Raw genomic sequence first — 12154 nt, 5'->3', positions numbered from 1 at the left:
GCTATGCATATGAACATGGCTGTGAAAGACATGATCACTTAAAGTTAGTGCTATGTCATGTGCAAGCAAGGTCATGGTTGCGAAGCAACCTTTCTAGTAGGTGAATTATATTACATACCAACAGCTCCAAAAATATCATCAACACAATTGTTGATTGGACAGATCCTTCCAAAAGGCTGTGATATCTTTGGAGCTATTGGTAATATGAATGACCTACATACAGATGTGTAGAAGTGGCTCAAAGTGGAGGCATACAACATGCGGCACTTGGACGCATATTTGAACCAACCCTGTGAGAAATTTTTGGCCTGAAACATAGCGGTGTAGCGCCTAGAGTACTTACAATAACACTGGAGTTGCTAAAAACCCAAGCGATGTAGGTATAGACACAATGGTGAGCTCAAAATATTAGGAGAAAGGTGGACATCCTACATACCTTGTGCACAGACGCACGATCTACATGATTGCCTGTCATTCCCTTCTTGGTAATTCTCTTCCAGCTGCATCACAGAAGGCTTAAAAGCCAAAACTTTTTCATCTTCATCTCTCTCAATTCGCTTGCTAAAAACTGAGATGAGATATCTTGTTCTTCATTGTCTTGGACAATGACTTAAATATCCTAGCGCTTACACCATGCTGAGCAGATAAAAAAAACAATTTAGTTCGCTTGCTAAGAATTGAGTGCTTACACCGTGCTAGCATTTCTCGCACAAAAATGCAGATATGCAATGTGCGAATTTCACTCCAAACAAGTGAAAAAGTGATGGTGTGGTGCCTAGTGCGTTCACAACAGCACCGGAGTCGTTAAAAATGCAATTGACGTATTTATAGACACATAGCGGTAAGCTCAAAGTCTAGGTCAAGAAAAAATACCACACCCTGTCCCCTACTGTGGACACTGTTCCAGGTGCGGCCATACAGATGTAAGATAGAAGCGAGAAATATAATTTGGGGCAATGTCTGTGCGCATATATATACAGAACGGAATGAATTAAGAGGCATGAGGCAACTCCTGTGCAGACTGCGCGCTCAGTAACATCCGATATCTCCGGTGCCAACAGACTTCCCACAGTAGATCCTGCCAAATGGATGAACCTTCCCAATCGTACAGGAATATAGTTTGGTGGCCCTTCAGAGTCTACCTTTGCTCAGGGTGGAAGAGTACCATGCGTGTCACTTGCCTGCTTCCAGCATTTACTTTCCCTTCCACACTACGTACCATATGCGCACACGACTGGATTCAGACAATGCCCAAATCTTTACATTTCCCTGTCCACTGCTGCAACCTTCCCACCATCAATAATACAGCATTTTCTTGTTCTAAATAGCGCTGTAGCACTTCTCAAGTGCTTTACACGATTCACTCTCAATTCCGATTGATCTATGAAGGCTTAATGCAAAAGTCAGATCTCGCAAACGAAGGCACTTTGCCTGTCCTTTCTTCTGTGCCTCTCCCATGAGATTTCCGGATATGGACCAGTCTCTTCAACATGATCGACAACACACGCACGTGCACCAGGAACAATCGCAGCGCGAGCGACAATGACTGGATATGAGCCTGAGTCTGGGTTCGGAAAGATAGGGGAAAAAAAAATAATGATCACCCTGATCGTTTTGCGTTGACTTCCCCCACGTGAACATCACCAGAATTCAGTTCAGACCTAATTCAGTTTCACTTGTTCTCACGAGTTTCGAGACCGATAATTTTTAATTTCTCAACAAGTTGGCCTTCATCCCCTTGGAAGATATATAGGCCTAGTCTTGAAGGATGGATCCTTTCAGCCTTGCGCTTCCCCTGTATTGTTCAATCACTTCGATTCCATGCCTTCGCGTTGTTTTGTCTGTCGACTGAAAGGAAAGGTGTGTCTCTTTCAATATGTTTATCAGTACATCTTTACCCGGACAAGTATCCTTCCTCATTCTGCTTCAGTGTTTGCTCGCTCTGCAGCCATGGCATTACTCGATTGAGAACGTTCGGCATCAAAGGCGCTAAAGGCGCATTCTTGCATGGCTAATGTTCTACACTGCTGTCGCGGCATGGGGAAGACCAACTCCGTGTGTCATAAGACCAAGTCAGGATGCATCGCGCCTCGGTCTTGTTATATATACGACACACGCCCTATAGCCTCCATCATATCCGATAGTGCAAACGAGTTTCTTACTCAACATCATTTTCACAACTTTGTAGGGATGTGTCCAGCCCTTAGATTGCCAGCCTTGTGACGCATGCCACTGCATGCATGTTGAATGCATCCCCTGCCCGATAAAGATTTCAAATGCGGTCAAAGTACGCGTTCGTCATTGTAGTGAAGGTCCGTATGATAGGCGAAGCACTGAGAATAACTTTGTAGAAATCGACCAGAGCTCGGGAGTGTCTGGAGGAGGTCAGGGCCTTGACTTCAGGCGACCCCACATGTGTTGAGATAGGTACGTCCCTCTTTCTGAATGTTGTCATCCCTTCTCCATTTCACTCTGTTCAATAGCGCTGCTCCCCAGAACGCGAGAGTTCCTTTCATATCTGCAATCAAGCCTTGGAGATACAACAGGTCAGCCTGTGGCTGACGTGAGAATTCCCCCACCATCTGCTATCATTTCGCCGACGTTGCCAACCACAACCCATGGATGGGTAAACCAAGTGGAGACTATTTCAGCCATCGAGGGATCCCCCATCATAGTTCCACTGGCAAACGAACTCGGAAATGTGCCACTTACCAATGCTCCTGCAGCCTTCTACCCACCTTCTACCTTGGGATTATACGAATACGTCGGGAACATCGACCAATCGTCCGTCTTGGATTTTGGTTCAGTCTCCTATCCTGCAGCTAGCTCTTCCACTGGTGAGTTTATTCCCCATTGCCCCGCTTCCCTCCTGGTTCCCGTGCAAGAGAGGGCATCCTGCGGCGAAAATTGGGATTTTCTGATGCCAGACATTGCTGCTAACTATGAGCTTGCGGGACCATCTACTGCGTTCCATTCACAATCAGATGCCTCCCCTCACAAAACTCGTGGTGAGACTCTGGGAAATGCTGCGAGTTGGAACGAGGATGCTGTGAGTTGCCTTAGAAGTCTAGCTTGGAGTATGGGATACTGCCTCATCCCTCGCGGAGCGGCCATTCCCGATGGTGGTGCTCTTGTATAGGGGAATTCGTTTGAGGGTAAGTGCCTTGTGTTTCCCTGCACGACTCAATGATGACATGAATTATTCATGTGGGTAGCGATTCTCTGTACCCTTTCTTGAAACATCATCAATGGTTTGGAAATTTGTAAATTATGTGCTACCTTGAATCTTCGAGTGCTTTTACAGACTCGCGATGAATGTACTTGTTTTCAACCCCTGTGCCTGCATGTTTGCTAATATATCCGACTGACTGCTTGCTCTTAAGGTAGTCAACACACTTCATTTCCCCAGAGCACTTTTCCTACGATGCAGCTCTGCATTCTGCGCGTTCATGTCATTCCCTCATCCTCGCATGCGTTGAAAGTGATTCGAAACGTAGACGGCGCATTCCATCAGAGTTTTCAAAACCAAGCTGCAATACACTCTTGCACTCACACTGTCCGACCTACCGTTTTTTTTCCAAATCTTACCGCTGAACCAACCTGCACTGTCGTATTGCCTTAGCTTCTCTCGATCCCTGATCATGAGTAAACGTCAGACGACTGAACTGGACGTACACCTACTAATATATCAGCCTCTCCAAGCTCATGCCACCGACGCCCACTTCCAATGGCGTCTCACCGGTCCCACCAATTACTATGACAGTGCACTTTGACCGGGCTCGGACCTTACCAATTTAGGCAGCTTCGCGCATCGCGCATGTCACATCTACGGGCACCGGCGCCTGATAGCTCCTCCAGTTGCTGACTTTCCTCTGCCACTAGACTAACACTGCCTGTCCACTCTAGCGACGTGATATATCACGCAATCTTCATCGGCAGCTCTCACTGGCACGGCCTTCTGTGCGCGCCCACCATGGAATGCCTGGTGTCTCTTGCCACATGTCACAGTTCTGTGGGGCAGCATGTAGATACATGGCCTGCAAATTCTCCTTATAGAAACTATACCCGAATGGTATATTCAAGCGGTCGCGCGAGCGGGCGCCACGCTCATGATCGCATGAGCATGTTCGTGATATAGAAACCACTCGTAACATTAGCTTCCTGGCCAACTCGAAAGGCGCGCATGGAGTTGACGGGCCAGCGCTGACTGGTCGCGATGATCACCTAGTTCAAATGCCATGCGATACTGAATTCCGAGCTGCAGTCTTGGTCCCCAACTATTTCGTCGCTCCTATCCTGCGGCGCTGCTCTCCCTCACGTACTGATAACAATGTGTAGTGACCATCACCTTCCGAGCTTTTTATCCAACCCCGATAAATGGCCCTTGCTGCCGATGATGATTTTTTTTTCTGATCTCAGCTCACTTGATCAAGCGCGGACGCATCCTAGATATAGGCACGGAAGATCTCTGATTTAACAGTTTGGATCTATTCTATCATTTGTTATATGGGATGGCGTTGTCTGCGCTTGCGCTTCAGGGCTTGATTAGACTGTCGATAGTAGATCATCGACGTTGGGTAGTACAATTACCCGAGACATCATTAGGCCGCCATCAATTTATACCTGTCCGTAGTGACTTCGTTCACCGTGCTGAGCGGCGCTGTTGCAATTTCGGGATGGGTCCATTACACCTTGAGTCCCATGTCGGTTTACGGGTGGTAGATTGCAAACAAACAACTCTTGATGCGTTCAAATTTCAAGGTACTGGGGTGAAGTCGTACGAGGTGTGGGATGGTTATGCATGGACGAAACACAAGACAGCACTTCGATATATACGACTGGCTGTATTCCGATGAGCCCCGTGGATGCAGCAATGCCTCAAATGGAGGGCGAGTTCCAGCTTAGAAGCCCGCAGAATGCCGCTGCTGCTCAAAAGTAGTGGTAATATGTACAGTACTAGTGGTTGTACTGAGGCTGGGTCGCATCACAGACTTAACCGGTGGACGCCAAGTGCCCGCTGCTCTGCTGCTCCCACAAATCAACCGTGAAAACACGGCAGAATGAAAGCACTTGAATTTCGCATACTAAGTATCCAGCTATCACCTCTCGATGAGATCTTGGTTGACTGGTAGAAGGCCTGTGTAGTGCGGGCCAAAGCCCACCCATAAGCACTCTTCAGAGCAGCGTAAATCGTTATCCGTTGTGTGCCGTCCGATATCGCACAGCATACCAAAGGCACAGTTAGTGAAGGAGCACGGGTGGACCCCAACATGTACACAGATTTCATTGGGTAGTGATGCAAAGACGGCCTTAGATCCAACACAGTGGGGCGGTCATATTAGAGGAATACTGCGGGACGGGAGTGGAAATAGAACTCCGAGTCATTCGGAAACATTCACAGTTTGAGAGTTGATTGTACACACCACCATGAACGCATCCAATCCCTGTTCGCGTTTGGTCGATCACAGATACGAATAGCGAACCCTGACCATAATTCCTCTAATGAACAGTCACACTGTCAGGCCACTGCGAGTTCAGAGTAGGGGAAAGACTGACTGTGGCGGCTATAAGGACAACGCAGTCGCCTCTTCTTTGGATCTCTCACCCTGCGTGTGAGTGCCCAATCCGAAGAAGGCATTTTTCGGGACCCTCCTGGGTGAGCCGGGTTTTATCCCGGAGTCATGCGGCCCACGATGAAGCCCATGACCTTTTAGAGCGTGTTGAGAAGTAGGATTGACCGAGGTATAGATCGCGCCAGTGGTACGGGAAGCTGATTCGTGAATGATCCAACTTTTCACACGTCATCTAGCTATGAGTAGCTCCTCAATCAAAGTGAGGGTTCTACAAATTGGTCGCGCTTCGGTTTGCGAGGGCATCGAGTAGCAAAAGAGCATCTCCAATCGTGAAGTTCCGCCAACAAACAATCTCGGAGGCTTGCCAGTTATTAATGAGGCGCCTCCTGCGGCCCCACCCTCTATGCTGGGATCATCTGGATCTGTCAGAACTGTTGAAGAAGCACCCCTGCTGCATGTCGGCACCCCATATCCCGCCCATATTCCCGCTTCTGGGACAAGCTTCTCCATTGGCAGGACCATTTTCCATAACTTAGCGCCCGCCTTCCATTCAGCGGCTCCCGACCATGAAGTGGTATCCTACAGCGAGAATTGGAATCCTCCGGTGCCAGACAGCTCACATAGCGCCGTTGACTATGGAGATGTGGGACCTATTGCCCTCTATCCACACTTCAATGTCGCTTCGCATGAAACTCGCGATAGAACCTCGGGAAATGGTACAAATTGGGACGGAGGTGCTGTGAGTTTGCTTAGAGATCTGGCTTGGGATATGGGATATTGCCTCATCCCTCGGGGAGCCTGCATCTCCGATGGTGGCAATCTCGCATCGGAGTTCCATTTGGTGGTTTGAGCGTAAGTGTCTTTCTATTTTCTGCATGATCTAGTGACGATGAATTATTGCTGTAAGCCAGCCGATTCTATCCTGTGTTATCAAAGTTAATGGCTTCAGTGTTTGGATATTCTACGCTACGTCCAATCTAATCTTTTGGCTTTCGTGCTTGTGTTAGTCATCCGATTCATTACTTGGTCGAGGGACCTATTGGCGTCACCTGCCTACCTATTGGCTAGCATTGCACTGTCCCTGATCTCCAAAGGCGGTTGTTCTTGAGTCCTGATACGCACCGAATATGATCCAAGTAGTTAACCGATTAAACATACAGTCATTCACGGGCCAATGGTTCACATTTTGTAATTTTGAGACTATGACATTGGATCAAAACCAAATACAAAAATTTTACGACGGATAGTAGCCAGGCTGGGTATGTACATATTACCGAGAAATATAAAGGAATGGATGAAAAATGAACGAGAATAAAAGCAGACAAGGAAATGGTGCTTTCCCGGCTCAATGGTTCAGTGTGACATGGTGTGACAATTAGTTCACACGCCGAACCGATAATTCAGTAATATGGCATGAAGCAAGGGTTTGCAGAATATTTGCTCTACTACTTGAGCTGCTTTTTGCTTGTGAATTCTAAGGGAGTGATTAGTGATACTGGTGAAAGCAGCAGGCACAGAAAGGAATAAATTTGAGATACTGAATTTGGAAACTCGGATGTAAGTATACCTCAGTCTGACAAGTGCTCGTTCACCACAACAAACAAACATGGGCACATGCGCCAGTGGCCTTCTGTTCCTTGGTAACACACCAAGCTGTAGGACACACTGCGGTGTCATAGCCATGTTCCTGGAGAGTGCAAGATGCATAACTTTTGTGTGCACCATTAACTCGTTGAACAACTGCTATTACTCCTTCATTTTATGTCCGATTTGGTCAAATTTTTGCGTAGTCATAGCCATAGTTATAACATACAAGTGTGCACAAAATAAAAAAATCCCGGGGTGAAATAAGGATGTTACATGCAAATGAACCATTGAGGGGTGTGAACCATTGGCACGTGAATGACTGTATTGCCTCGTGCTTCTATGCTTCCGATTCTTGTTCGGCTTTTTCCGTCGTCCATAATGACCAAATCGAGCCAAGTGAGCAATATCTTTGGCCCCGCATTAGCCTGTGTTTTGACCGTGGGTGTCACTACTCGCGTGTCTCAAGTAACAAAAGATTCCATCTCTAGAAGACATCCCAGGCTCCGCTTGTTGGTAAACTATTACTCATCTTGCAGTCCATCAGATAACCCCTAACCTGCACACGTTGGCGCAATTGGAGAACCAGGACTTTTCGCGAGTGCGCTACTAAGAGCTTTGCTAGTACTTGCAAAGTAAACCAGAACCCAGCCCCCCCCCCCCTCGCCGGCCCCAAGCTGCTCAGCTGCTGATGCAATGCAGACCCCCGGATCCCGCTCACCGCCAATAGGCCGATAAGACCATATTCCCTTAAGCCCAAGGAGATCTTCCGTTGGAAGTGCCTCGCAGGTGAGGATATTCCCAAGCTAACGATGTAGAACTCGATACACCCGGCGTGCTCCGCAAGGCCCCCTAGGTCGGTGGGAAGTGGTTGGTCAGATCCTGGTAAATGGGAACAAAACTATGAACATATTTAATGGTGTTCAGGATGCTCACGTGAAGCCGCTGGGCGATTCATACGGAGGACACATTTAGAGATGATACGACAGGCATACTCAGGCCCAGGCTCAGGCTCAGGCTCAGACGTAGTCGCTGACTCAGGTCTGCTTGATCTAGGTCCAAGCAAGTCAGCCTGGTTGAGATCCCCAGACTTCAGGGTCAACTCAACGTACTCCGGATTGCTCAGGCATGTCCAACAACGCCAGCTCGCGCGCCCCTCTCCCCTTGCGACATGTCTCTGTGTAAGAACACTGTCCGGAAACCTTGGCTCAGCACCGTCAACGAATCGAACGCGGTCCAACATCGTGTCCAGGTCCGCAGCGCACCATGAGCCCCAAGCGTTGAAGGAGCGCATCCGTTGAAGGCGCCCGCCACCCAACTTATATACCCCTTGTTCCTTTGTTCTATGCGTCACCAGTTCCTCCACTTCTACCCCTTCAAAGCGTGCCTCCCATTCTCTATAAATAACTTCTAACGAGTAGACGAAATACTGCAGTTTTAACAAAAAGCATCCTTGCAAGTGATGTCGACGATATTGAATGCACGTTCAGTACTGGAGGTAGTGGAATTAATAAAGGATCTTGGCCCATATAATTCGATGCGCGCTGTGAGTGCATGAGATGTGCAAAATAGAAGTGCACTAGGAGTGGAATGACTAACAGGATGTTGGGGGTACAAGGTTGGCTTGTCCTGCTGACGCTAGATTTTCAACTACCCACGAAGAATTCTCTGTCGCAACTTGGCTTGGATGTGCATGCAGTCCACCCAGTTTAGTCGTAGGCTAGCACAGGGGTGCCATATATGTCAGGGGGACTTATTGTAAGGCTGTTCAGCAGAATTACATTATCGTGCGAGATAGATTAGGCAATGATGCGCGGCATTCAGATTGCCCAGCCTTTGAGCTTTACGCCTGAGAAGTAATCTCACCTGATCAACTCACCCCAGTCGCCCATGCGCGCCTACATGATCACGGAATCTATGCAAGTCTCGCAACATCGTACATGGTGAATATTCTGAGCTACAGGTGGATGCTCTATGGGCGTCTTATCAGTTGGGCCTGCTGAATAATGTATTCATCCGCGCGCGCGCGTGCGCGCAGCGCTCAGGCTGCTCTTTCCTTGTTACCCATACAGAATCTATATGTTATCTCGGCCTTAGCTGTATTGTAGGGGAGTTGTCCGATTTATATTGCTATATCGCTTGTCGTTCAGACATTTCGAGACTTGCATGCACAGGCAAGCGCCCGTCAATTAGCGGCCTTCTGGCATAGCCGGCCGCACTGTATTACACTTCCATATCCATATCTATGTGCACAATTGATACGGCTCAAGCACAGCTCTATTCATCCCAGGTGCTAAATAATGCGAGCGCTCGCGTGGGGGGTCAGTGTCCAACCCTGTGCACCAGTCCCCAACACTCGTGAATTCTAATTATCCAACGTAAGAAATGGCCTTAGGACCCCAGCCCCTATAGTAGAATAGTAGATAGCTTTGGGACTGGTCTAGGATATCTAGTATTCTAAAATCCAGCTGGCAATCGGTCAACTGTGGTGGATACGGGAGCTGATGTCGAAAGTGTATGAAAGCACTCGCTATTGCTCTGCTTTGCCTAGTAGCACATTTCACTCGAGTATGATTTCCGCTCTGGTATAGGAAGGAGTGTCCAAGTGTAAGCAGCCTAAACTGCCATGGATTCGCATATGAGCTGTCTATGCGAGACAACATTTCCATGACAGCTCTCCAAGCGTTCCAAAGCAGGGAGCATATCATACGCGTGGGTTGAGCCTGGGGTTGTGAGGCGGCATTATCATAGATAGGCCATTTGGAGAGGGAGAAGCAGCAGGGACCAAAGACTGAAATCCTAGGGAGCGGAGCTCCGTAAAGGATAGTTCTCGCCTGTATCTATGTGAATGTACGGAACTGTGAGCGGGCAGGTTTGTTTGCCTGGCTAATAGTAACACTTTTGCAACGGCTTAAGGTGAGCATGACACCGACATACTGGTCGTTTCAGTCAACAGGCTGGAGGGCTGGGGTTGTCGTGCTGATTCACTGCACCTGAAGAGCCGCTCAAGCTGCCGATGCTCCATGTGACAGGCTAGGCTACAGCCCTTCCAGTGCGCGACATTTAGGACCCAGATGGGGTCGGCAAGTTGCTGCTAGCAGTCAGTTCACGCACTGCTCTGAACCAAGGTATGGTTTCTTACTTGTAGGAAAAGTCCGTTGAAATTTGTGGCGTAGAATAAAGGCGGCTGTTGACATTGAATATAGTTCATATCCCTATCTACGGGTTGTGAATTGAAGTACATGACTGGTCAGAATGAATTGAGCATGAAATGTATGACATGGAGGCAGATGAAAGACAGAAAATAGGTCATACATGCGGTGGTTTTGAATTGTGCTCCGGGCTGGGATCAGTAGAAAACCTTGGAGGATGGATCCCTTACTTCCCCAAGCCCCCCGAACCACCTCGACTCCATGCCTTCGCGCTGTTTTGTCTGTCGACTGAAAGGAAAGGTGTGTTCTTCAAGGTTCTTGTTGTAAACGCGGCGTTCCAAATATGGCAACCCGCTTCAGCGGTTCACTCGCAACCAAGATGTAATATAGAAAGAAATATAACTAAAATACACACGGCGCTCCAGCGCCCATATTTATACTTCCCAACAATATTCCAGGCTCTTCTATGCCCAGCGCTTATGCAGGCGCCTAGTAACCCGTAGAATATTCTCGGATATTCCGGTTCAGTTTCATCATGTGACTCGTATTCCAACAGTTCTTCAATAATCCATCGCATGGACAATTCTCCTTTCACTTTCACCGGGACAACAGTCCTACTTAACTCAGCCTCGCTCATGCTCAACTTGGAGCAACACACGACGGCTTCGCCAGATTGGGCTCGATATGGAAGACGCTAACATCAGCAAAAGTCCGTTATGCTCCGGAGCATCAAGAGTGGCTGGAGCATGTGGGAGACAAAACAGCAGATTGGGCACTCCTGGAGCCAATAGTGTTCTCCTGGGAGGGGGTTCAGGAGCAGCTGGGAGTGGTGAGGAGTATGTAATGTGCCAGGAGCAGTGGGAGGAAAATTTTGGTCTCTAAAAAGTTGAAAAAAAAAATTTCGGGAAAAATCAAAAAAAAAATCAGGAACTATAGTGCCTTTAAAGTGCTTTCAGGACATATAATTATTTGCAAAATTGAGGAAGAAATGATGGAGAAAAATGGAAAATACTTTCGGAGACCCAAGAAATAATGAGAACTGAATTGATGGGAAAGTCTGAAAATTGAATAGGAAAGTGAGGGGAAGCCTTGTAAGCATTGTTATTTTCTGCTGTTCTGATTTTTCCTGATTGTTCTTGGTCTCACTCCCAGCTGCTCCTGGACCCTCCCAGGAGCTTTCAGGAGCTTCCAGGAGTATTGAGGAGCAGCTGGGAATGAGACCAAGAAGAATCGGGAAAAATCAGAACAGCAGAAAATAACAATGCTACAAGGCTTCCCCTCACTTTCCTATTCAATTTTCAGACTTTCCCATCAATTCAGTTCTTGGGTCTCCAAAAGTATTTTCCATTAGCTGCTCCTGGACCCTCCCAGGAGCTTCCAGGAGTATCCAGGAGTATCCAGTAGCAGCTGGGAGTGAGACCAAGAACAATCAGGAAAAATTAGAACAGCAGAAAATAACAATGCTACAAGGCTTCCCCTCACTTCCCTATTCAATTTTCAGACTTTCCCATCAATTCAGTTCTCATTATTTCTCGGGTCTCCGAAAGTATTTTCCATTTTTCTCCATCATTTCTTCCTCGATTTTGCAAATAATTATATATCCTGAAAGCACTTCAAAGGCACTACAGTTCCTGAATTTTTTTGATTTTTTCCCTAATTATTTTTTTCAACTTTTTAGAAGTCCCTATTTTTCAAATTTTCCTCATTTCCCTCTATATCCCCCCCTCATTCTCCCCTCATTCCCCCCCTCATTCCCCCCTCATTCCCCCCCCTCATTCTCCCCCTCATTCTCCCCCTCATTCTCCCCTCATTCTCCCCCTCATTTCCCCCTCATTTCCCCCCCTC

General features: G+C 47.6%; 3 protein-coding genes across 3 annotated transcripts; 2 read left to right on the top strand and 1 right to left on the bottom strand.

Annotated features, from left to right (window-relative positions):
* Position 1: 1 nt before the first annotated feature.
* On the bottom strand, positions 2-702 carry EI90DRAFT_3022551 (uncharacterized protein; the record flags this gene model as incomplete). The annotated part of the gene is made up of 6 exons (XM_039057785.1): positions 2-19; positions 119-193; positions 222-308; positions 344-359; positions 454-568; positions 690-702. The coding sequence occupies 6 exons, from the start codon at positions 700-702 to the stop codon at positions 2-4; spliced, it is 324 nt and encodes a 107-aa protein (XP_038908390.1).
* A 1195-nt stretch (positions 703-1897) lies between these two features.
* Positions 1898-3360, top strand: EI90DRAFT_3294413 (uncharacterized protein). Its single transcript, XM_039067428.1, has 5 exons — positions 1898-2287; positions 2352-2427; positions 2484-3049; positions 3072-3155; positions 3216-3360. The coding sequence occupies exons 1-5, from the start codon at positions 2237-2239 to the stop codon at positions 3282-3284; spliced, it is 846 nt and encodes a 281-aa protein (XP_038908389.1). The 5' UTR covers positions 1898-2236; the 3' UTR covers positions 3285-3360.
* Positions 3361-5811: 2451 nt separating this feature from the next.
* EI90DRAFT_3091399 (uncharacterized protein) lies at positions 5812-6425 on the top strand (the record flags this gene model as incomplete). Its single annotated transcript, XM_039062383.1, has 2 exons — positions 5812-5862; positions 5884-6425. 2 exons carry the CDS (start codon positions 5812-5814, stop codon positions 6421-6423), a joined length of 591 nt encoding a protein of 196 aa, XP_038908388.1.
* Positions 6426-12154: the final 5729 nt, after the last annotated feature.

The sequence above is a fragment of the Cantharellus anzutake genome (assembly GCF_015039405.1).
Source record: "Cantharellus anzutake strain C23 chromosome Unknown EI90scaffold_161, whole genome shotgun sequence".
Lineage (NCBI taxonomy): Eukaryota > Fungi > Basidiomycota > Agaricomycetes > Cantharellales > Hydnaceae > Cantharellus > Cantharellus anzutake.
This window is presented reverse-complemented; position numbering and strand designations above follow the sequence as displayed.

Excerpts from the sequence above, each read along its gene's own strand:
- EI90DRAFT_3294413 (XM_039067428.1), top strand. The coding sequence starts at position 2,237 with ATGCATGTTGAATGCATCCCCTGCCCGATAAAGATTTCAAATGCGGTC. Across the intron at positions 2,288-2,351 it reads AGATTTCAAATGCGGTCAAA|AAATCGACCAGAGCTCGGGA; the intron begins GTACGCGTTCGT and ends ATAACTTTGTAG. Across the intron at positions 3,156-3,215 it reads ATAGGGGAATTCGTTTGAGG|CGATTCTCTGTACCCTTTCT; the intron begins GTAAGTGCCTTG and ends TCATGTGGGTAG.